This window comes from Phyllostomus hastatus, unplaced genomic scaffold, assembly GCF_019186645.2.
Source record: "Phyllostomus hastatus isolate PE091 unplaced genomic scaffold, TTU_PhHast_1.1 phas_contig_150, whole genome shotgun sequence".
NCBI classification, from domain to species: Eukaryota; Metazoa; Chordata; class Mammalia; order Chiroptera; family Phyllostomidae; genus Phyllostomus; species Phyllostomus hastatus.
The window spans coordinates 103,201-127,573 of NW_025333611.1; the positions used below are offsets into that span (position 1 = coordinate 103,201).

Consider the following 24,373-nt stretch of genomic DNA (forward strand, 5'->3'; position numbering starts at 1 on the left):
GGCCGGGCCGGCAGTGACTCGCGGGGCTGCGGCTCCGCCAATCTGCGGACGCTGACGCGGGGGGCGGCTCCGCCGCGCTCGGATATCTGCCCGCCCGGGCGCGGGTCGCCGAGAGGCTCGTCCGCGAGGGCGCAGCGCTCTGGGGACTACCGCTGCACCTGCTGTGGATCTCGCCAGCCGCCCCGTGCGCCCCCACCCCCCGCACGCGCCTCCCCCTCCGTGCCCGCGACCCTGCGCCCTCGTTCCCCTCCAGGTCCCCGCCTCCCGGCCGCAGCGAGAGAGAGCCGAGCCCTGCCCGAAGGAGCCGCCCCTTCTTCGCCTGGCCAGCCCGGCGCCGAGCAAGGCCCACCGAGCCCCGGATCCGATTGCGCCGCACGGTCGCCGCCACCTCCAGGCCGCCGCGCCGCGGCCGGCATGAGCTGCAGCTCGGGGTCCCTGCGCGCCTGATGAGCGCGGCCGGAGACCCGAGCTGGACACTTGGTGCGCCGGGACTCACCCGACTGCGCTCCCAGCTCCGCGGACGAAGGCCACTGGGCCCCGCTGCTGAGGGCGCGGCCGCTCCGGACAGTCGAGACAGAACGGCCCCGAGATGGCCGGGCGAGCGTGCGTTTTGGCGGTGGGCTCCGTACACGTGGTGCGGGCTCGGGGACAGCCCCCGAGCTGGTAGCTGTCCGAAGCCAGATGGACCTTGACCGGAGCCGCCGCGCCGATCTCGTGCCCAGCCGATACTAGAGGGGCTCAGGCGGGCCCGCTTGAGGAGGGCGCGAGTCCCAGGCCGCGCTCCGCGCCGGCCGAGAAGATGATCCTGGTGCGCAGGTTCCGGGTGCTCATCCTGATGGTCTTTCTGGTGGCCTGCGCGCTGCACATCGTGCTGGACCTGCTGCCCAAGCTGGAGCGGCGCGCCGCCCGGCCGTCCGGGGAGCCCGGCTGCTCCTGCGCGCAGCCCGCGGCCGAGGCGGCGGCACCCGGCTGGGCCAAGGCGCGCGGCCGGCCGGGGGAGCCTCCGGCCCCCGCCTCTGCCGCCGGAGACTCCGGCTGGCCCAACAAGCACACGCTGCGCATCCTGCAGGACTTCAGCTCCGACCCCTCCTCCAACCTCACGTCCCACTCCCTGGAGAAACTGCCTCCCGCGGCCGACCCGGCGGAGGGAGCCTTGCGGCGGCAGGATCCCGGCGCCCCCAGGCCCCGCGACACCGCGCACCGGCCGCTGCTCCGAGACCTCGGTCCCCGCCGATCCGCGCCGCCCCCTGGCCCGAGTGGGGACGGCTCCCTGCTGGCCAGGCTGTTCGAGCACCCGCTGTACCAGGTCGCCGTCCCGCCGCTGACGGAGGACGACGTTCTCTTCAACGTGAACAGCGACATCAGGTTCAACCCCAAGGCGGCGGCAGAGAACCCCAACTGGTGAGTGGGGTCCAGGGCCGCTGGGGGTGGGTGCAGGCAGATCCGACCCCTAAGACAGCCGCGCGTCCTCCGACAGTGAAGACCTGCCTTGTCGTGTGCCTGGAAAGGCCCCTCTGCATCCCAGGTGCTGTGTGCCCGGCCAGCGGCCCAGCGGCCCCTGGAAGGGGGCTTTGTGTGCCCTCCGCCCTCAGGCCGACCCTTGCTCAGGGCACTGCCTTTGTCTGCAGACGGCTGTGCCTCCCGGGAACCGGGAAGGGCTGAGCCTGGGGTGCGGGCCCGGAAGGCAGGCCGGGCGCTGGGCGAGCGGAGCGGGGACAGTCCGTGCCTGCGGGGCCCTGGGCGCCGGCCTGGGAAGGGGAGTCGGGCCTTGAATGAATGAACTGGCGAGGGAGCGAGGAGTGAGGGCCAGCCCACCCCCACCCCTTCCCGGGAAGCTGCTGGCTGCCGGGTTTTCAGACACTTGGCGGACACGCCGGGGCTGTCCGTCTGGGGAGGCCCAGGGAGCTGTGGGAGCCAGTCGCCGAGCCGCTGTCCGCAGAGGGCGTGCAGGCTCCGAAGCGGCCTCGCCGGGCGCCCCCAGCCTCCGGGCCGGCTGCTCGGGGCGGGCAGCACCCTCCAGAAACACCTCTTCGAGCTGCTCTGGTTTACGCCCTTCCCCCCAGGCCCTCCTCGGCCACGAAGATCAGGAGGAGCAGGTGCTGCCGCCGGCAGTGGAACATTAACCAGCAGCGAGGCTGGAGCAAAACTCCCCGCAGCAGGCCCCCCGGGCCGGGCCAGGCCGGGAGGGGGAGGCCGGGCGTGCAAAACACCCGTAAGGACCCGTGTCCCCTGACAGCAGACCAGGCCCACAGCTGTGTGCCTGAACACCCCCAGGTGTGTGCTTGGGGGCCTCTGGGCTTTGTCTGCTGGCCAGGATCAGGGAGAAGCTCAAAGCTTAGGGATCGGAACAGGGCCCTGGCCCGAGGCTTTCCAAGGAGAAATGGCATCTAGGGCCCCCCCACGTCCACTGTGGGAGGGGGCCCAGGGCCTGAGCACCTCACGTGCCAGTGGATTAGAGCAGAGACAAGGCCACCTTTCCCTGCAGCCCCCAGAGCGGCCCCTCCGTCCAGACGTGTGTGAGGATGGCCTCGTGGGTGGCGGGCAGGTCCTGCCACCTTCCTCTCCCCGCACGCCGGCCTGTTCTCATTAGGCCCAGATTTAGCGTATTGCATCATCCCTGCCCCGGTTGCTGGGACCGAAGCAACTCGGACAGACTGGGCGTGTCTGAGACTCACAGTCAGGCCGTGGTCAGAGGTGAGCCCGTCCTCCCGCCCCGGGGAGCGCCAAGGCCGCCGGTCCCCCAGGCTGATGTCATGCTCGTCGGGCTGTTTTGGTGACCCCAGGACAGACCTGGTGGGGCCTGGCGCGGGCGCCCTGGGCCAGGCCCTGCGGTAGTTATAGCTGTCTGTGGCGGCTCCGGGGGTAAGTAGGAATTACGGGCCCTGAGGTGTGTTATTACTCGGCACAACAGCAGCCTCGGAAAAGCGCGGACGCGGCAGGGTCCCGCCGGCACAGCAGGGCCGTGGAATGGGCGCGTCCTCTGGACCCAGAGTCCATCCGTGGCGCCTGCGGCCGACCCCTCTCGCTGCCTGTCCTCTCCCTGCTGACACCAGCCACCTCGTTGCCACAGGCCCCAGGAAGGTCCCGCCGACGAGGAGTTCCTGCCCACGGGGGAGGCGGCGGTGGACAGCTACCCCAACTGGCTCAAGTTCCACATCGGCATCAACCGCTACGAGCTGTACTCCAGACGCAACCCGGCGGTGGGGGCCCTGCTGCAGGACCTGGGCGCGCAGAAGATAACGAGTGTGGGTAGGTCCTGCCGCGGGCTCCGCGGGCCCCGGAGCTGCAGGCCTCTCGGGAGGGGACAGGGCACGTCCTGCTGTCGGCACTCTGCGGAGGGGCCCGGCCCTTCCAGGCCACAGGCCCCCTGCTCCAGCGAAGGGGGGTGCCCCTGGGGGCTGCGGCCCCTCCCTCAGCCGCACCCACGGGCCCCCTGCGGCTGGGCCAGCGTCCGAGCACAGCCAAGTGCTGCTGCCGCTCCCTGTGGACGGGGAGTGACCAGGGCTCTGCTGTCCGGGGTGGAGGCCCACACGCTTAGTCGCCGGGAGGCAGCATCTCTGAGCACTTTGGGCTCCACGGAGCCGCTAGTTTCAGGACAGCGTGCCAGCGCAGTTTCTGAGTGGGGAGGTCTGGTGCCACCGTTCTCGGGCCTGCAGGCGATCCTTCGGGAAAGTCCCTGTTAGTCACTGGTGGCCCGGAGAAGCCCGGGGCGGGCTGGGCCCCAGGGGCCTGGCAGGGTGTGCCCCGCCGGCGGGGACGCCCGAGGGCGGGTCTGCACGCTGCGCACGGAGCAGGCCGCTCTGGGCACCGCGTCTTGGCGTGTGCTGAGCGGTCCCCGTTCCCGCCCCCGGGGTTCTGTCCAACTGCTGACAGAGGGCAGTCGGGTGTCACCTGTGCGACAGGCAGGTGAGTTCTCCAGAGCCAGAGCCCTTCACAGACTGGCTTTGATGTTCCCGGTCTGAGCGCACGGGCTGGGGGAAGGCAGGACGACGGCCTCTCCCAGCACGCGCTGTGCGCCCTCGTGAGAGGCAGCTGGCTGCGCCCTTCCGGGGTCCAGGCCTCTTGCTCTGCTGGGAGGCAGCCCCTGGGAGAGGTGGGGCTGGGGACGCCCTCAGCGGGGTTCCCCTTTCACTCCAAGAGCAGCCGTGGCTGTTAAAGAAAGACCCAGCGCCTTGACCAGCTCCTTCATCTGTTCAGGGGGCCTCATGGGCACTGCCTGCCTCTCAGGCCCCTCCTGGGTCGGGCGCAGTTGGGGGTGCATCCTGTCGCAGAGAGATTCTGCTGCCCCCCGACCTGAGCTCCAGGCGGGCATGGGTCGCACACGCGGACCAAGAGAAAATGCTCTGGGTGCCGTAGGATACAGTCTGGGAGCGTTCAGAGAGGAGACGGCCAAGGGGGCCCCCCGTGTGAGAAAAGGCGCTGGCCGGGCCCGGGCAACTGCAGCCTTTGCCCAGCCGCGGAGAGACCAGGGCTTCTGGGAGGTGAGCCCGCGTCTCAGTGGGTTCGGGGCAGGGCAGTGTCCGCGCTTCTCTCCGCCTCAGTGCCCCTCCTGCGAGTGGGCTCACGCCTGCTCAGGGGCACCTCATCTCGTTCTGAGCAGATGGCGAGTGCCTGTGAGCCTGTGAAACATTAACCAGCGCTCTGCAGTCTGGGCCTCCACGCCCCCCCCCGCCCCCCCACGGAGGGACGGAGGGCAAAGGCAGGGTCAGGGGCCAGAGCGCCGCCGGGCCCTGGGGCAGAGGCAGAGGGCGCCGGGCCTCCACGGCTCACGAGCAGCCTTGCCCTAACCCTGAGCACCCTCCCCTCCCATTCCCACGGGGGCCTGGCCTTGGGGTGCCCCCACCCCAGGGCTCTGGCTGGCAGTGACCGGGGCTGAGTCCCTGCCTGTCGCTGCCCTGTGGGCTGTCTGAGCGGATCTCGTTTTCCCCGCGGGTGCACCAGCTGAGCGTGTCCGAACCCTGTCTGTCCCTTGGGGCGCTGAGCCCTCCGGAGCGGAGGCTGGCCGTTGCCCGTCACTCTGCAGGCGCTGATGAGTGCTGGCGGGGGTCCCCGATGGCCTGGTGCCCCCCGGCCCTGGCAGGGCAGTGGGCCTGGGTTCTGCCAGGCAGCAGCCACCTGGATTAGCCTCTCCAGTGCTCATGGGGAGCACTGGGGGGTTGCGACCGGCCCCTGCCATCGCCAGGCTGCAAGTCTGAGATCCAAACAACCAGCCAAACCCTGACTCATCCTGCACTCACGGGGGCACACCTGAACTGGCGAGACTTCGTAAACCCTGGTTTCCACTCGGAGTGAAGTCAGCGTGTGTGGAGCCCCAGGGCTCTGCCTGGACCCGCCGGGCCGTCTGCGCTGCGTCTGCACTGCCAGCACTCGGTCACCCGAGACCGTCAGAGCCTCCAGACAGCTCTGCCCCCCAAGGCTGCGACCCGGTCCGAGGAGCGTGCACCGCGGGGCCGTGGGGGGGACCCCGGAGCAAGCAGGACCGTGAGAGCAGCGTGAGGCCGGGTCCCCGAGGGCCGGCCAGAGCTGGAAACCGACCGGGCTGGACGCTCTGACTGCCGGGTCTGCAGCTGCTCTGGGGCGAGCTCGCATCAGGGCCAAGGCCCTGTGTCCGGGGAAGTAGGAGCCCCCCACCCCACTCCGGAGCAGAGGGGCACAGCGCTCAGGTGTGCCGGCCCGGGCTGCCTGCCTGCTGAGAGCGGGAGAGGGACCGGGAGGGCCGGGCTGCGGGCAGCCCCCGAGAGGAAGCGCACTGTCCCCGGGTGTCTGCCCCTCGGCCGATGCCAGAGACAGCTTCCAGCTGGGCCCTCAGCTTAGCAGATCCTGCTGGCGGCTCTGGAGACCAGGGCCCCTAGGTGGGGGCTGCCTGCTGCCGGTGGCCCCGGCCCTGGCCTTGCGGGACCGGGTGGGCTGCACCCCTGGGGACGCCTGGGTGGATGGCAGCCCCTTACGGGAGCCCAGAGCCAACCCGAGGATGCGAGCGTTGGTGCTGCGGTTGCCCGAGCGTGAGAGGGAAGCAGAGACAAGCGTGGAAGTGCCGGTGACACACGGGGTGGCGTAAAAAGTTCTAAATTTAAAGAGCCGGAAGTCCACCCACCTTCCAGCAGCGGCTCTACGAAGAGGGAAACTGAGGCCTCCGAGAGCAGAGACTCGCCCGCAGTGGGCACGTCCCTGCTCGCGGCACAGGGTTCCGGCCTCGGCGTCTGCCGGGCGGGCGCTTTGACCTTCGAGCTGCCCCCCGTGCACCCCGACCCTGCCCGGGGGGCCGCTGCTGGAGCTCCCTCTCAGGACCGGTCCAGAAGCCCCCCCCCCCCCCCGAGCCTTCGGCCTGTTCCTGCCTCGTGCGCGGCCGGCAGGGCTGTGTGTGCAGCCAGGCTCCGGGCGGCTGCGTGGCCTTGCCGCCGCCCTGCAAGAGGCCGGAGACGCCGTCCCCTGTGTTCAGCATGGGGCCGGGCGTGCGGTGCCCCCCCCCGCCAGGGCTGCCCTGCAGGGTCGCGGCTGCAGAGAGTAGACGACGCCGTGGACGCCGCCGCGCTCGGGACGCCTTGCCAAGCACAAGCCGCACCGAGGGGGGATTTGGGCAGCCCTGCCTGGAACGCAGCCGGATCCGGACAGACCCGCGGGGGCGGGGGGTCCCTGGGCAGAGGGGCAGCCCCAGAGGACGGAGGAGCTGGAGGCCAGGACCCCCTGGCTGGGGGACAGAGGCAGGGGCAGGGGCAACCCCGGGTGCTGGGGGCTGCGTGGTGGTCCTGCCTCTGCTCCAGCCCCGGAAAGGCCACCGGGCCCCGCCCGCCCCAGGCGGCACGGGGGGGGGGGCGGCTTCGGGGGCCCGTGTCAAGGACCTGGAGAGAGAGAACTGGAAACGCCCAAAGAGCCAGACCCGGCACAGTTCCCTGGAGGGGCTGCGGGAGGCGGGGAGGGAGGGAGGGAAGCTGCGGACTCTCCTCCCCGCCCTTGGGTCCCAGGTCAAGGACAGAAGCCCTGGGGTGCCAGCCCAGGCCCCTCACCTGTTCTCTCCGTCTGCACAGACGGCCGCTGCGGCCTGGACTCCCGAGGGCGTGGGTCCCTCAGCGGCTGCGCACCGAGGGCGGGAGGCTAGGCGTCCACCCGTGCCGCTGTCCCCATTCCCCTCGAGGGCACCGAGTCCAGAACGCAAGCGCCCCCCGCCTCTCGGAAACACGGGGGTGGGGGGGCAGGCACACGGCCCCAAGGGGGCGGGCGGAGCCCTGAGGCGGTGGCGGAGCCGAGGGCGCTGGCAGCCCCGGGGTCTCCGGTGCCGATGGGCGGCAGCTGGCCTTGCTTACGCGTTCGGGCGCCCCATTAACTAGGTTGGCGCGTGCGGCGGATGGCGCTTGTCGCTGAGGGCCCTCCGTCAGGGTTAGCCAACAGCGTATCGGGGCACCGTGGGGGACATGACGTGACTTCGGGGTGACGCCCAGGGTCTGCACGGCGGGCCGGCCGATGGGAGGGGGCAGGGCGGGCACGGAGGTGCCGCGAGGCTGTGCGGCTGCCTGCCCGCGTGCTGGTGGCTGGGTGGTGGCTGTGGAGGTGGCAGGAAGGGGGCAGGTGACAGGGACACGTTCAGGGTGAGAGTGACTTCGGGGACGTGGCCGCTGGCCTGTGCCTGGCCCCTTGCCCCGGGGATGCGCCCCTCCGTCAGGTCCCTCCCCAGGGCTGAGGGTAGCTGGACCTCTGTGCCCAGGACACCAGGAGACCCGACCAGGTGCGGGCGTGCCCAGCAGCTCTGGCCCAGGGCCTGCGCCCGCTCACCTGGGGTCTGCCTCTGCCCCCACGGCACCGCTCCCGGCACCCGGGCGAGATCGCCCCTCAAGTGGGCGCCCACGGCTTCTCTGCAGGAAGGACCCTCAACTCCTCATGCCCTGCTCCCCAAGGCCCGTCGTCGGTGTCCCAGCTCCGGGGCCGGGACCCCGGCCTGACCACCCCCAGGCCCGTCCCTCAGGGGTGAGGCTCGGGCAGCTCTGCCCCGCCCCCCACCCTGGGCGCTGCCAGGGCCCCGGCAGCTGTGCCTGGTCTTGTAGGGAGACGGCAGCGGCCTCCAGAGCAGAGTTCCAGACGTCTCTGCACGCGGCCAAGGCCTGGCGGCCAGGGTGCGGGCGTCGTGGAGGACGCGAGCCCCAGATGAGAGGAGGGAAAGGCGGGGCCCCGGGCAGGGGGCGAGGAGTGCCCGCAGCTCCGCGGGAAGCCCCACACATCCCCGGGAGAGGGGGCCCCTGGCGGCGACCAGGGTGTGGGCCGCAGGGCCAGCGGTGACTCTGTCTCTCTGCCCGCCCTGCAGCCATGAAGTCGGGGGGCACGCAGCTCAAGCTCGTCATGACGTTCCAGAACTACGGGCAGGCGCTGTTCAAGCCCATGAAGTGAGTGCGGCGCCGGCGGGGGGGCGGGGCGTGGAGAGGGGTCCCTGCCGGAGCGGGGGGTGTGGACAGGGGTCCCTGCCGGCTCCGGGGGGGGGGGGGCAGGGGGGCGGCCGGCTGCAGGGCTGCTGGGAAGGCAGCTTCCGCAGGTCTTGGACACCCGCCCTGAGATCTGATTTTCAAGATGAGCCAGAAATACAGAAATACAGAAATTTTAGAAACTTTCTCTTACAAACCTATACTCTGTGCAAGTTGTTGGTAGAGTAGTGTCAACTCATTAGGTGGTAGTATTCCCCCCCTCCCCCCAGATCCTGAAGCAGGTAAGTTGGGAGGGGCAGCCGGTGACACCGGTGGGGCCCAGGGGTCCTGACCTGTGGGCGACCTGGCCGCTGAAGGGCGGCCAGGTCCGTGTTTTGAAGAGCAAATAACAAGCCCGCCAGCCCGTGAGTGCCTGGACCGCCGCGCGGGGTGCTCTAACAGCTCTGCCAGGACACGGCTCACGCGGCGCACGCTGGCCCGCTCACAGCCACAGCTCAGCAGCCTGGGTGTGCGCGTGGTGGTCGGCACGCCCGGTGCCCGGCTCCCGAGAGCAGCCGCACAGCCAGTCCCCGCTCAGCGGCCTCAGGGGCTCTGCAGCTTTCTGGGAGACGGCAGGTGGCGAAGAAAGGTGTCACCGCCGGCTAAGTGACGCACATGGGACTTAGCTCCCCGCGCGTCCCATCAGCGTGACCCAGAGACCGGGGGCAGAGTGTTGCCGGGGGCCCGCGGTGCCCCCGGTTCCTGCCAGCCCTCCTCCGGGCCTGGACAGCCCCTGGCCCACCCCCGTCTCCGTGGGTTTTCCTGCTCTGGGGCTTCACGTGAACGGAATCATGACACGCGTGTGCTCTGTGACTGCGCCTCTAGCGCGGCGGTGTGTCCTCGGGGCCGTGCACGGGGCGGCACTCGGGTGGGCCGGGCTGACCCCCCCCCCCCGAGGCGAATGCCACGCGTCCCTCCGCTGTGGGTGTGCGGGTCACCCCGGCGGAGCTCTGCCGCGAGAGTCTTGCTGTTGGGACGTTCGCCTGCCGGTTGCGGGCGGACGCATGTGTCCGTGTCTTCGGGGCAAACACCCAGGCGCACAAACTGGGGGTCGAGTAATGACCGGATCTCGCCGCTCGCGGGGCTGCCAGACTGCTGTCCGCAGCAGTTACCCCGTAATCCTGGAGGAGCCTCGCGCGCTCGCCGACACCCCTCATTACTGCCCTTTTGTTCCTCCGCCTGGGGCCGCGCCGGCGGGCGGGAAGCGGTGCCTCCTCGTGGGCTCGCCCTGCGCGTCCCTGCTGGCTGACGCCCCCGCCGCGGGCCTGCAGGTCCCCGTGGGCCCCAGGCCGGTCTTCCCAGAAGTGCTGCTCCCGGCCTTCCCCTTCCGGCAGGGGCAGGCGGGGCGGGTTTGGGGGCAGGTCGGACGACTTCCTTGTGCGTCTCAGATGCAAGGCTCTCTGCAGGTGGTGGTGTCGGTGGTGTCCTCCTCGGTCCTGAGGACGTGCGGTCAGGTTTTGTTGGTGCCTGTGACTTTGCTGGAGTATCTAAGGGTTTCTTTAAAGGTTGCATTTACTTACTTTTAGAGAGAGGGGAAGGGAAGGAGAAAGAGGGAGGAAAACTTCAATGGGGGAGACAAACTTCCATTGGTTGCCTCTCGAATGTGTCCCGACCTGGCCGGCACGAGCAACCCAGGTGCGTGCCCTCACCAGGAATCGAACTGGCGGCCTTTCGGTTGGCGGGACGACACCCAGCCCACTGAGCCACACCGGCCAGGGCAGTGTAACAGTTTTGATGTTGAAAAATACGCCTGCCCCGGGAGCAGCGGTTCAGGGGCGTGTGTGGCTGGAGTTCTGGAGTTCCCGGTGGAGTCCCCTAAGCGCCTGCGGGCCAGGCGGCCTTTCCTCGGGGCCTCTGTCCTCTGTCCACTCCCGCCCCGCGTGCTGGCCGCCCCCCGTGCGCAGAGGGCCACACGCCCCGCCCAACACGGCTCCGCTTTCCCTCCTTTTTCCCCTCTGGGGGCTGCTCTGCCGGGTGGAGCGGCCCCCCCCCCCAAAAAAAAAGCTGCTTCTTCGTGTGGGCGGCGGTGCCTGACCGTCTCCGCTCCGGACGTCACCTGCCAGGGCCGCGGACGCGGTTTCACGCTCGGAGTCTCTCGGCCTCTCGTCCCGGGCAGGCTCACCGCCGGCTGTCCGTCAGGGGGATCAGGTGCGTTTCAGTGTCAACAAGGGGTGGGGCTCAAACCAGGGCTAAGGCCAGGCTGGACGTCCGGCCGCGGCCAGGCCGCCCGGGGCGTCTTTGCTGAGACGTCAGTGGCTCCAGGGTCACTGCGCGGCCGAGGGGCCTCCGGTCTGCTGGTTCGTCCCCGCCTCCCCCCCACCCCCGCCCCGCACTGGGCGGGGCCCCACCCGAGTGCCCGGTCGGCCTCGGTCAACCGGTGCCCTGCCAGGCCGGGCGTCGTCGTGCAGACTCAGCCCCCATCCCGTGCCCAGAGCCTCCCCACGGGGCGCCCACTTCCCTTCCTTCTGCACGTAACAGACACACGTGTGTACGTGTCCCAGCGAAACCGTCTGGGAACAGGGGTTTCGAGGCCCAGGGGTCCTTCGTGGCCGAGACGCGTGCACGGTTGCCGCCCGGCGCTTCCAAACGCAGACGCTGGAGCTCCCCCCACCCCCGCCACTCCGCGTGCGCCAGGCCGCCAGGCCCAGGCAGAGGAGGGCGGGAGGGCAGGGCAGCGGGAGGCCGGGTCCTGTGGTCAGGGTGCTGGGTGCGAGGCGCCCTGGCGGCGGGTGGACAGACCCAGGCAGGAGTCAGGGTAGGACCCTGTGGGCAGCTGCCCCGGGGGGAGGGGGCGGGAAGGAGCCGGGCGGGGCCGGCGGGGTGGGGGTGGGCGGGCCTGGGAGGGGGTGTTGCGGAGGGAGCAGGAGCTGCCCCGGGGCTCACGCGCGGAAGCCCTGGGGAGAGGGAGGGTTTCCGGGCCAGCGATCTCTCTCGGTCGGGAGCATCTGCGTCCTGGCGTTCTCCCGGTAAACACTCCGCGTTTTCTCGGAGAGGTGCCCTCCCACAGCCCGGAGGCAAACAGACCGCCCAACCGCCCGCCACTGGGTGTGGAGCCAGCGGGCGCCCTGGCCAGGGGCGGACAAGGGCCCTTCTGTGTCCGCACCGGGCTTGGGCCGCCTCCAGACCCACGCCTGGCCGCCTCCTGACTTCCAGGAGCTCGGCACCTTCCCCCCGGGGCGGGCGGGGGCAGGGCCCAGCCTGGGTCCCCCCTCAGGTCAGGGTTGGCTCCAAGGACGCCGCCGGGCCCCCGGCCCCACGTGGGCTGCATCTGCCAGTGCCGGGCCCACCCGGGGCCTCCCTGCCCCTGTGCGGAAGAGAGCCAGCCCTTACGGTCTTGGTGGCCAGGGTCATCCCTCCCCCGGCCCCGCCCCGTGACCTGGGAGAGCCGGCAGGGCCGACGGCAGCTGCCGTCGTACGACCAGACGCGGAGTCTCGCCTGGCACGGAGCTGCAGTTCCGCCGGAGCCGACGGCCAGCCGGGCGGACAGAGAAGCAGGGACGCGTCAGAGGGTCCGTCCCCGGGGAGGACTCAGGCCGAGGCAGGGATGCCCTGGGGCCGGGCCTCTGCTGGGACCGAGGGGCGGCACCCGGGGCGAGGTGGGCGCAGGCTTCTCCGAGCCCTCACGGCCGCCTGGGAAGTGGCTGTCCTTGCCCCCGGTTCACAGAGTGCGTGGCGCCAGCGCCGGCCAGCCGCCTGCGAGGCCCTCTGTGGACCGGGCGGCCGTCGCACTGGCCTGGACGCTCCATGGGCTGGGGGGGCCGAGCCGGGTCTCGGCCCACTGAGGCCACCGGGCTTCCCCAGACACCCCTTCGCGCACCTCGGGCCGGGCTGGCCACGAAAGTCCGCCGGCCGCTCTGCGTGGCCCCCGAGAACTCCCTGCTCCCCAGGTGAGAGGAAGAGGGACCCAGCGACGCTGCTGCAGCCCCGGCAGGGAGACGTGCGGAGGGCAGGAGCGCAGTGAGGCCCGGAGAGTGGGCGCCGGGCCTGCCCTGCGGTGGGCAGCTGTGCTCAGGCCTCCCACCGCCCCGCCTCGGTCTCCCCGCGCCTCGCTGACCGAGGCGGCATTTCCCTGGGGGCTTCTGGAAAAGACTGTCCCCTCCGTTTAAATTCAAAGCAAGCGAGCTGTTCCCCGCCCCCCCCCCAAACCACCGCCCTGCACGGCAGTGTCCAGAGTGTGTCCCTGTGTTCTCTCTGGCTGCTGCAGCCCCTGCGGGGGGCGGGGGGCGGGGGCCGGCGCCCTACTTGTCAGGAAGGGCGGGGGGAGGTGAAAAGCCGGGGAAGAAGGTGTGGCCTTCGTCCTCCTCGGACAGAAGGAAAGTGGAAGTCGGGGCGTTTCTCCCAGGAGCGGTGTGACCGGTCTGGCGGTGTTCACGGAGCTCCTCACATGGCCCCGAGGGGGAGCCCCCCGCCAGCCGCCAGAGCCCGAGTGCCCCTCCTGCTGGGGGAAAGCACGGCAGCGACCTCGACTCTCCCCGGGTTCCCTGAAACGGGGACGTGTGCACACCTGCGTCCTGGGGCCCCGGGGGAGGCGCTCCCGTCCCCACTTCAGTGCCTTCGTCACTTCCGCGAGCGCTGCACACGCCACAGCGGGCGTTAGAGAGGCGGCAGATCTGAGGTCACAGAGCACGTCCGCCCCCCGCCCCCACCGGGTCACCGCGGCCATCACCGCAAGGACAAGTCTCAGACCTCCTGAGGGGCGCGACCTCTGAGTCGCCGTCAGACGCCTGGTTTCCGAGGATCGGGCTCCGCGGCTCTGGGAGCCTCTTCTGGGCGGGTTGTCTCCCCACGGCCGCCGGCGGCGTGGCAGGCGGAAGCCCCCTCGTGGTTGCCTGCGTGGCGGCCAGCCACCGTTCTGAAGCGCTGGCCGGGCGGTGGGGGGCAGTGCCGGTCTGGCCTCAGGGACCGAGTGCCGGCAGGGAGCCGCGTCGGCCCCGGGTGGTCACTGCGAGGCTCGAGGCATCGCAGACCTTTGGCCAAAACAGGAGCCGTGTTGCTAGGAGACCCCTGCCCCGCTGCCCCGCTGCCCCCCAGCTCCCAGGGGGTCCCCGCAGGCGACTCAGACGCCCAGGTCCTCGCGGCCCTGGTACCGGCACACGGGGGGGCCTGCACCGGCCCGTTCGCCAGCCTGTGTGAGACAGAGCGTGTCAGGGCGCCCGGGCAGCCTGGTGTGAACACAGTGCGTGTGCGTGTGTGTGCGTGTGTCTGGCTGCGTGGCGTGTGCACCTCCGTCTGCGGACGGTGCCCTCCCCCAAGGGTGCTCACGGCCTCTGTCCTGCAGGGGGGTGTGCATGAGGCCCCCCTCTCGGCCTCGGTTTTCCCACTGGCACCCGTGACCTCAGGGCACCCTGGCTCAGCGTGACCGCCCGCGCCAGGCAGAGGTGCCCCACCGGGGGCCCTCCAGGGGGAGCAGGCGCGGACGGGGACCTTGGGATCCGGCTCTTCTTCGTTTCTCCAGGTTCTGCCTCTTCCCCCTGTTCAGTCCCCTCGTCCCCAAGGCCAAGGCCACCCTTCCCTGCAGCAGTCGCTGGGCCACGGCCGCTGCTCCCAAGAACGTCGGCCTCTGGGCCTTCTCCGCCTCCTGCTGCGCAGGCTCAAGGCACTCACCCCGCCCCGAGGGGGGCAAGGAGGCCCGGGGCCGGGCCAGAGGCCGCCCGCTCGCTGGCCCCTGCCATCGGCAGGGCACCCAGGCTTCCGTGCGCTGTGCTCCTGGGGGCTGCTCCGGGAGACGCTTGTCGGCAGCCCCCTCGCCTCCCCCACCTCGTCGGGCAGGTGCAGGCTGCTCACCGTGTCCACCCCCGGCCCCAGGAGGAAGCCCACGGCCGCTTGGGCCCTGCCCTGCGCCGGCCCCCCACCCCGGGCACACCTTCTGCCCGGCACCTGGAGGGAGGGGAGGTTGCCAGGTGACCAGGTTCAGCGAGTCCAGCCTCCGGCCGGGGGCAGTGGGGTCAGTACTTTTCCGAAGTGTTTCCCCGGAATGGCTGAGTCAGCGGCAGCACCTGCTGCTCTGCAGCGTGGCCCGGGGTGGGGGGGGGCAGGCCTCCCCGCGTCGGTCCCCACGGGGTCCCTGCTGGGCAGCCGGGCCCCGAGGACAGCGGCGCGCCCCCTGCAGCAAGTTCTCATCCTCCTGAGACGGTCCTCGGGCCTGGGCTGGCGGTAGGGGCAGCCGCCCGGGGCGGAGCTGGTGGTTCGAGGGGGCCACCATCTCTCAGACGTTTGGGGGGGGGGGGGGCTGGCCCTGTTCCTTCCCTTCCGTTGCCGGCCACCCACGGCTCCCGGGTTGGCGCCACGCTCTCAGCCTCGCCCCTCACGGGGGCCTTCCTGCCGGTCCAGGCCCTTCCTCCTGCTCCTCCCCGGGGGGTGGGGGGCGGGGACCCCTCAGGGGCCCGCTGGGCCGGGGTCCACCAGCCGCACCCCAGAGCCCTGCTTGAGTGTGCTGTGAGGGTGGTGGAGATGTGCAGAAAGGGCCCCTGTGTCCTGGCCGGGGAGACCCAGGGTGAGGGGCTGGCCGGAGTGCACTCCCGCAGCCTCCTTGAGGGGCCCGGCCAGCACCCCCAGCTCGGGCTCCTCCACGCCCACCCGTGGGCGTCCGACGAAACAGAGGGATGGGGAGGCCCCTGCCGGGGTCGGCCATCAGCCCGTGCACCCTCCTCCCCGATCGGGTTGAATCGGGCCCCTGCCCCGGGAGCTCCCGGTCCGAGGGAGCCTTAACAGCAGCCACCGGTGCAGGTGGGTGGAGGGGCGCCCACACGGCCCAGAAGCCCTGGGGCCCCTCACCCCCTCAGGTGTGAGGACAGCCTGCAGGTGCACGGACAGAAAAGCATTCCACCTTGACCCTGAGCCCCGGGCCTTCCAGGGAGGGGTGTGTGGACACCAGAGCAGCAGCCGGGCCCGTGTGGCCTCAGGCTGGGACCGCGCTGCCTCTTTCTGAGAACAGCAGGGACGGGGGGAGCCTGAGGTGGCGGGTGGCAGGGAACCAGGGACTAACCTGCTGCCCGGTCACGGCGCCTGCAGGAAGTGGCTGGGCTCTTCCCAGAGCCACAGGGCTCAGAGCCACCGCGGTCCGGGTGTGTGACCTTCCCAGAGGCGGGGAGAGCAGACAGAGGCCGGGGCGCTGCCTGGCAGAGAGGCTCGCCTTTCCGCGTCACAGCCGCGGCCCTGCACGCCGGGCAGCGGGAGTCTGCCACGTGTTGAGGACAAGGGCCATGGAGGTGACGGTGGCGGTGACAATGGTGGTGACCACGGTGACGGTGGTGGTGACGATGACGATGGCGGTGGTGACAATGGGGTGTGACGAAACGACAGTGGAGAGAGCTCTCGCCGCATGGGGGTCTCTGCCCCCCCCCGCGTCTTCCCCAGCCACCCCTCGGCCCACCCTCTGCTGAGCGCCTGCTCCGAGCAGGTGCTAAGCCAGGCCCTCCTGCCCGGGCCCTGCACACGGCGACCCGGGGTGTGGAGGAGCCTGTCCGGGGCTGCTGGGGGGGGTGGCCTGGGGCCGAGACCGGCCGGGGCGCTGTGGGCACAGCACGGGGGAGGCTCGGGGGCAGGCAGGACCAGGGCGGGGGTTGCTGGGAGTCAGCGGTGGCGCAGCCGCAGGCCGAGCAAGCAGAGCGGTGCCGGGGGCGGCGGGGGGGGATGTTGACAGGGGGAGGTTTCTGACTGTGACCGTCCTGGGTTGGGGGGTGCCGGGAGCCGGTGAGAAGGGGGACCTGGCCCCGGGGTCCAGGCGGGACTGGGCTCAGCCACCAGTGCCTTTCCGCGGGAAGGTTTCCCCAGGGACGAGCCCTTCCCGTTTTGTCCAATCTCCCAGGCAGACGAGAGAGCAGGAGACGCCTCCTGACTTCTTCTACTTCTCCGACTACGAGAGGCACAACGCGGAGATCGCTGCCTTCCACCTGGACAGGTGAGCCCGCCCACCTGCCGCTCCCCACGGAGGCCGGTGGCCCCTGTGCCTAACTGTCCCTCCCCCGAGGGAGGGCTGGCCCCTGCCCCCCGAGTGGCGGCCCAGACGGATGTGCCCTGCCGTGCCCACCCCTGAAATGGCATCAGCAGGGCTGATTCGGGAGTGGCTGGGCACCCCAGGGGGGGCGGTGGCCTGCTGGGGACGAAGGGAGAGGGGAGGGGGCATCACGTACTGGGAGTCTGGCGCGGGGGTCGCACGGGTACCTTTCTCTGGGGGCTGAGGGAGGGACGAAGTTCCACAACTGACCCCTGCCGTAGGCACCTGTCTTGGGGGCACCTCTACCTGCAGAAGGAATTCCTCTCTGATCTCCACGAGGTCCCCTGCTGCTGCGGAGGAGGCCAGGTGGCCAGTGTGTGACTGGGAGGGAGGGACGGACAGTCAGCAGCCCCTGGGCTCACGTGGCTCCGCCTCCTCCACGGGCAGCTCGCATGCCTGACTCTGGGGTCCACGCTCGGGGTGTGGGGCCCAGAGCGACGATGTTGCCAGGCTGGTTGGAGCACAGAGCCCCGGGCTGACCCCGGTCCTGCAGACCAGCCAGACCACAGGCCCAGGAGGTGGGGGGCGGGGGCGCTCAGTGGGCCCCACCTCGGCCGGCCACAGGGGCACGAGGTGAAGCCTCCCTCCCGCACCCCTGTCCCGCCAGGATCCTGGACTTCCGCCGGGTCCCTCCCGTGGCCGGCAGGATGATCAACATGACCAGGGAAATCCGGGACGTCACACGGGACAAGAAGTTGTGGAGAACCTTCTTCATCTCTCCAGGTGAACGCTCCTGGGGGCGCCCGCCGCCGCTCCCTCCGCGCCCGGCTTGCTGCTCACAGGAGCCAGGAGCTCGGTTCCCTTGCCCAGCTACGGAGACACTGCGGAGCGCCGGTCTCCGGTAGCCGCCTGCGCGCGCGCGCTCCCCCGCCTGTGCGCGCGCTCCCGCCGCCTGCGCGCGCGCTCCTGCCTCAAGGGGCCGCCACGCCCGCGGTGCGCGCCTGTTCGGCCTGTCCCTGGGTGGGCGCAGGGCTTGTTTCTACCATTTGCTTGTTTTCAAAGGCAAAAGGAAATCATTTTGGGAAACCGCCCAGCTCCCCGGGATCTTCTCCAGGTGGCCCAGCCAGGGAGACCGCTGGTCTCCAAACTTTCCCCCGGAGACTGTGCTGTCCCTGGTGCCGACCACCTGGGGTCTGGCCCGGGCCACGCCCCCGGGACCGCTCAGCTGGGCTGCCTGGGCGCTTGGCCGCGCCCGTCCGCTTTCTGGTGCAGTTTTTATGGCCACGTTTCCAGTGACGTATTTCAGAGCTTCGAAAATTAAGATCACACCAGGCTCCCCTGCGCCCACCACCCGGTTGGCGTCCTCCTCCGTCAGACGCGCGTCCCTGCCTTGTTTCCAGGGCTGTCTCCATGGAGACGCCCGAAAGGCAGTCTCAGGGTCGGCAGAGAGGGGCCGGCGCCCGCTACCGCCGAGAACGTGCCGTGGGTGTGGCCCCTCGGGCTGGACCGTGGGGTCCAGGGTGCTCGGCTCCCACGTTCCTGCACCGCCCAGGCTCCCGAGGTTCCTCGAGCACGCCAGTGCAGTGCTTCCCCGGAGCACACGCACCCACCCCGGCGGGAGATGCACGAGCAAGCGGGCCCTGCCAGGCCGGGTCCGCCCGAGGCAGCGGCCAGGGCCTCGCAGCACAGCGGCGGACCGTGGCACCCAGCAGGTCCGGCAGCAAGCGTGTGTGCTTTCTAAATTACTCTTTCTTTTAGACTGAGACACAGCTCATGTGTCGTAAAGGTGGCCATGTTGAACTGCACCGTTCAGTGGTTTTAGAACAGTTTGAGATGTGGTACAACATCACCACTACCTAATTCCAGAACATTCCCCCCGCCCCAAAGAGCCCTGTCCCTGTTGGCTGTCACCCCCCTTGTCCCCTCCCCCAGCCCCGGGCACCCGCCAGTGTCCCTGTCCGGGTGTGCCTGCTCTGGGCCCTGCGCGTGAGAACAGTCACAGACGCGTGGTTTTCGGGCCCGACCGAGCTCCGAGCTCCTCCTCCCAGGGCGGAGCAGCGTCCGAGTCTGGTGGGTCCGCGCACCGCCTGACAGCCGCGGGTGGGTCCGCCGCCCTGCGCTGGAGGGGGGGTCAAGCTGCCGTGGGCGCCAGGTGCCTGCCGTGGGCCTACCTGCAGTGACTCTGTGTCTCACTCTGAGGACGCTCGCCCGTTTCCAGAGTGGCCGCCCGCGTCACCCTCCCACCAGCACTGCGCCGGCGCCGGTTCCTCTGCGTCCTCGGCAACACTCGCCCTGCCGGTTCTTTAGGTCCGAGCCGCCCCAGTGGGCGGGGGGGCATCTCACTGCCGACCGGCTGGCGTGCATTTCTCTGGCAAGCAGAGAGGCTGGGCGTCTTTTCACACCCTTGCCGGCCTTTCGAGGGTCTTCTTTGGAGAAATGGTCGTCGAACTCCTTCGCCCACTGGTGGACGGGCCACTTTTCTTTCTCATGTCGAGTTGCCAGAGCTGTTTGCACGGGGAAAGGCCGGGTCCTGATCAGGCGACGCTGTGCAGACTTTGCTCCCCGTCGGGGGCTGTCTCCTCACTCTCCTCGCAGCACAAACGCCTTTTCCAGCCGTCGGCACGGGCTCTGGGGCTCCCGCAGACTCGGGCCCTTAACCCGGAGGGCGAGCGGGGAGCTCCTGGTCCCGACCCTCCCGCACACTCGTGCCCCCTTCCTCGGCCGGCCGCCCTCCTGGCGCCAGCTTCCTGCAGCGTGGGGGCGGGGCGGGCCGCTGAGGCGGAAGGGGAGAGCTGGGGGAGCCTCCCCGGAGGACCGGGCCTGGCCCGGGGCGGTCACTGCAGGCGGGGCCGGCGGGGCCGTGGCTCCAGGGCCCTCCGACAGCGCGCCCCTCGCCCGCAGCCAACAACGTCTGCTTCTACGGGGAGTGCTCCTACTACTGCTCCACCGAGCACGCCCTGTGCGGGCGGCCCGACCAGATCGAGGGCTCGCTGGCCGCCTTCCTGCCGGACCTGTCCCTGGCCAAGAGGAAGACGTGGCGGAACCCTTGGCGACGCTCCTACCACAAGCGCAAGAAGGCAGAGTGAGTGTGGGCCGCCGAGGCCGCGGCGGCCGGTTCCGGCTTTCCCGGGGTCTCGGGAGGGCCTGCTTCTGCCCCCTCGCAGCGGGAAGGAGGGGCCGCAGGGGTGTGGGCCTTGTCCACAGGAATATGTGTGTGTGCGTGAGGGCCACCCCGTGATCGCACGGTCCGGCGGGCGCCCTCACTCCGAGAGCTGGACGTGGCCCCAAGGGGTGACCCCTGCCTGCTGGCCTCTGTGTCCACACATGGCGTCCACCCCTCCCGCCCTTCTGGTCCCTCGTGTCCCCCAACGGTGGCCCTCCAAACACCGGGCACCCTGGGCCGACGGTATCCTCCAGCTGTGGCCACTCTAGGGCAGAGCGGAGTGGCTGCCTCGCCCCTGTGAGTGGCGGCAGCAGCCGGCCAGGGCATGTCCGCCTGCTGACCTGTCGTTTCACAGTGGCGCCCGCTCCCCACACCCCGCCCTTCGCGTGAGGCGGCCGCCGCCCCAGCGGGGGGTCGGGCCTCCCCCGCTGCCCCGGGAGGGCCGGCCTCTCACACGGGCCCCCTGCAGGTGGGAGGTGGACCCCGACTACTGCAAGGAGGTGAAGCGGACGCCCCCCTACGACAGCAGCCACCGCATCCTGGACGTCATGGACATGACCATTTTCGACTTCCTCATGGGTACATCCGGCTGGCCCCTGCAGCCGCGGTGGGGAGAGGGGCCCGTTCCCCGCCCAGTCCCCGCTCTCACTCCGCGATCAGGACTCGGCGGGGCGGGGGGTGGGGTAGACGCGAGGAGGGAGGGAAGCCTCTGGAGCCGCGTGCGGCTTGAGCTGTGGCGGGTGTGCGTCTTCCCCAGGAAACATGGACCGCCACCACTACGAGACCTTCGAGAAGTTCGGGAACGAGACGTTCATCATCCACCTGGACAACGGAAGGGGGTGAGCCGCCGCCGCCGCCCCGCCCCGCCCCGCCCCGCCCCGCCCCCACCTCCCCGGAGTCCAGCCTAGACGGGAGGCGGGGTCTCCCCCAAGGCCCACTCTGTGCCCCTCGGGCCCCGAAAGCAGGGAGGGTCTGCAACAGTTTCCCGCCTAATCCTCGCAGCAACCGTGAGAGCTGGGCCTTGCTGCGCCCCCGAGTGGCTGCGGGGACACTGGGGCCGAGAGAGGCCGCTGGCCAAGGAGCGGGCAGGGGCGTCTACCCCACGAGCCGGCATCCGGGACGGGCACACGGGGACAAACGGCCCCCCTGCCCGGGTCACGCGGGAGAGTCGTCCATTCCTAGGGGGTCGGGGAGGGCGTGTGCGGGCAGGGGACCCCGTTCGGACGGTCAGAGCTGCGAGGGCTCCGGGCCTCAGAGAAGCCGGCTCCGGGCGCCTGGGCGGTTCACGTGTGGGGGCACGCGGTCCCAGCTGTCAGAGGTGCCGCCACGCTGACCCGGCCGACGGGCCTCACGCCGTCTCCTGGGGCTGCCCGACGCCTCGGGGATGAGCTTCTGCTCCGCCCAGTGGCCAGAGCGCCCCAGTCCCTGTGTTGGGCTCCCAGGAGATGCCCCCAACGCCCGCCCCATGCTCCTGTCCCCGAAGGGGCCTGGGCTGCCGCCCTGCGCACCGGCCCTCCCCACAGGCCTGCTCTCCCGCCCGCAGGTTCGGGAAGTACTCCCACGACGAGCTCTCCATCCTGGTGCCTCTCCAGCAGTGCTGCAGGTACCGCCCCCGCCCCGCCCCCTGCTGCAGGTACCGCCCCCGCCCGCAGGGAGCCCCGCCCCCGGCTGCAGGTACCGCCCCCCCGCAGGGAGCCCCGCCCCCGCCCCGCCCCCGGCTGCAGGTACCGCCCCCCCGCAGGGAGCCCCGCCCCCGGCTGCAGGAGCCCCGTGGCCCCAGCCACACACCAGGCCGAGCCGCCCTGCGCCACCCCGCCCCCCGCCCCGTGCCAGAATCGAGAAGGAAGGCGTCCGAGCCCCAGATGCGACCCACAGCCCCTCCCGCCGCCCAGTGGCATGCCCAGCGGCAACCCGGCCGTCCCCCGACGCTTGTCCACCCAAGCTCAGGGCTCAGCTTCTCGTCACCCTAAGGGCCCATCGTGCAGACTCTGAGCCTCTCCGCACCCCTCTATGGGACGCCCCACCCCACCTTCCCCCCTCCAGTTGGGGGGGCAGGCTGTGGGCAGACCACCTGCACTGGGCTAGGGGAGCACCTCACCGTGCACCCTGCTCCGAGCTCCCGGCTGGGGACTGCGCCCCAGAAGCAGGCTACCCCTCTCTCCCCAGAGTCTGCCTGGGGTGGCGGTGCCTGCCGGGCCTCCCGGGCGCCACTGGCCTCCAGGTGGGGCCCACTGGGGTCGACGAGGCGCTGGCCCTCCGCGTGCCACGGCCCCCACCCGCAGCCGGTCAGCGCCGTCTCCGTGCCCCGCAGGATCAGGAAGTCCACCTACCTGCGGCTGCAGCTGCTGGCCAAGGAGGAGTACAAGCTGAGCCTGCTGATGGCCGAGTCCCTGCGCCAGGACCGCGTGGCCCCCGTGCTGTTCCAGCCGCACCTGGAGGCCCTGGACCGGCGCCTGCGCCTCGTGCTGCAGGCCGTCGGGGACTGTGTGGGGAGGGACGGGCTGCGCCACGTGGTGGACGACGACCTGGACCCCGGGCACAGAGGCTCCGCCGACAGGTAGTGACCGCAGCCGTCGGCCGGCGCCGAGGACGGACACGAGCGACCGCGCCGCGCACTCGCCAGCCCACAGGGCCACTCCTGGACCCGGGAGCCTCGGACGGGCGCCCCCCGGCAGTGGGCCCCACAGCACACGCTCCGTCCGTCTCCCCGGCCAGAGCGCGTCGGGGACGGGGCCCCGCGGACAGCAGCCGCTCGCCCTTCCGCACGGACGGGAACCTCGTTCACTGCTCTCTATTTATGCACAGGTCGCACGTGTGTGAATAGAGAGGGCTGCATAGACCCCAGGTCCACACCGAGGGGGCCTGCTCCTGGGCCACGTGCCCCGCGAAGGGCCCGCAGGCTCCTGGCCGAACTGAGAATAAAAGCCCTTTCCCCTCCCTCCCTGGCCACACTTGGAGGGCCCCCTCCGAGACCACGGCCCTGGTGGCCGGCACGGACTTGCGTGGACAGACAAGCGTCTGTTTTAAAGTGACAAAAACGGCCAGTTACTCCGTTTCTCGGCGCCGCCCACGAGTACCTGGGACCCTCCCGGGGGGCAGCTGAGGCCGAAGCTCATCTTCTGACTCTGCTTTGGAGACTCGGCGATGGCGCGTCCCTCCGACGGGGCCCTCCAGGCGCCCCTGGCGCGCTTCTCCGGAGTAGTCTGCAATGTGATGGAAGTGCAATAAAGAGACAGCCAGTGCGTGTTGGGGCCTCCATGGGGCCCACCCCGCCTGCCCCCCAGGTGAGCGAGCGCTGGCGACGGGCACGGCCGAGGCCCCAGCTCTCGCAGTGTCCACGCTGGCCAGGCACCTGGGCTGGAAGGAGGGGCCCGGAGCAACACTGAGCTCTCCGGGGGGAGAGCGCGCAGGGCAGGGCAGGGCGGCCGGGCACCACCCGTCCCACTCCTGAGGGAGCAGCTCTGAGAGGCAGGTGGAGACTGCCCCTCGAGCAGGCCGAGGGCGGCACCGGGTGGGCGCACCATGGTCACCCAGGGGAGCCGGGACAGCGGTGGCTGCAGGAAGAGGAGCCTAAGAGATCCAGCCCCCCAACCGAAGGCTCCCCTCGCCTGCTGGCCACGGGCCGTGAGGCAGCCTCGGTGAGCCCCGCCTGGGAAGGTCCGGGCTCTGTCCAAGCCGCCAGAGCATCTCCTGAGAGCACACACGGGCGCCGTGAGCCTCGGTGCTCACAGAGCTCGAGAGACCCGGGAGCCGCGTCTGGGAACCAGCCTCCCGGCCTCTCACTGGGCGTGTCCTCCCCCCGGCGTGGCCCAGTACCTGTCCACCGGTGTCCCTGGTCCCTGGAGCTGGGCTGAGAAGTCAGTGTTTCCCTCACCTGACAGATGGGGAAACTGAGGCTCGGGAGGCTCCCTCTGTGCAAAGGTCAGTTTGGGCTCCAGGAATGGCAGAGCCTGGGCCCCGGGCCCCCGGACACACTGGGGCCGAGCTCAAGTCCGGCAGGCTCTCCCACACAGACGAGCCGAGTGCCAGGCCTCGGACGTGACATTGGGGCGGCCCCCAGACACCTGTCCCCACCCCAACTCCTGCCCAGCATGCTTGTGGCCCCACGGCCTCCGCGTGGGCGCCCCATCCGCCAGTCGCAGCCGTGGGGTGTGATGCCCGCCCACCTGGTGCAGGGCCCACAGCTTCCCGGGCACCCTCCCTCCTGCCTCAGGGCTGCCCCGCCCCCGCCAGGGCTCTGCTGCCGGGACCCTGTCCCATCCTGCCGTTTTACGCCGTCTGACCCAGGCTCTGGCGGGTGGGTGGGCTTCCTGAGTTCTGCGTGGAGAGAGTGGCATTTGGGGCCCACGTGTGCCTGACGGCTGGATGGCCGGGGTCCCGCCGGAGCACCCGGTGCACCCAGCCTCTGGTGCTGGCCCACGTATCGGTGTGGAGCGGAGACGGGGGAGGGTGTGTGGGCCCAGGGCTGAGGGAGTCGACCGAGAGGAAGAAAATGGCTTTTCCACCAGAGCTGAGCCGCCTGCCTTGTCGGCATCTGGGGCAGCATTTGCCAGAGGGTCCAGGAGAACCCATGGGCGAGAATCCAAACACTATTTAAAAAATAAAACAGAGAAAAATCCAGACCAATCCCCTCCCTGGTCGGCCTGGGACCTCACTTGGGAGGAGCAAGAGGCCAGCAGACGGTGGGGGGGCGGGGGGCCTCTGAGGGCAGAAGCCACTCCTGGGGTCGGAGCGAGTGAATGGGCAGGTACCTGGAGGTGTGCACGGGGCCCACCGTGGGCTCGGGGATGCATCCCACCCCCCGTGCCCGTCCAGAGGTCTGACACA

General features: G+C 70.7%; 1 protein-coding gene across 1 annotated transcript; it reads left to right on the forward strand.

The window, feature by feature from the left end:
• Positions 1-799: 799 nt before the first annotated feature.
• Positions 800-24,168, forward strand: FAM20C (FAM20C golgi associated secretory pathway kinase). The gene is made up of 10 exons (XM_045819358.1): positions 800-1,401; positions 3,071-3,249; positions 8,294-8,372; positions 16,255-16,347; positions 17,051-17,166; positions 19,285-19,465; positions 20,016-20,125; positions 20,304-20,385; positions 21,090-21,149; positions 21,858-24,168. Exons 1-10 carry the CDS (start codon positions 800-802, stop codon positions 22,105-22,107), a joined length of 1,752 nt encoding a protein of 583 aa, XP_045675314.1. The 3' UTR covers positions 22,108-24,168.
• Positions 24,169-24,373: the final 205 nt, after the last annotated feature.

Excerpts from the sequence above, each read along its gene's own strand:
- FAM20C (XM_045819358.1), top strand. The coding sequence starts at position 800 with ATGATCCTGGTGCGCAGGTTCCGGGTGCTCATCCTGATGGTCTTTCTG. Across the intron at positions 17,167-19,284 it reads AACCTTCTTCATCTCTCCAG|CCAACAACGTCTGCTTCTAC; the intron begins GTGAACGCTCCT and ends CCTCGCCCGCAG. Across the intron at positions 20,386-21,089 it reads CACCTGGACAACGGAAGGGG|GTTCGGGAAGTACTCCCACG; the intron begins GTGAGCCGCCGC and ends TCCCGCCCGCAG.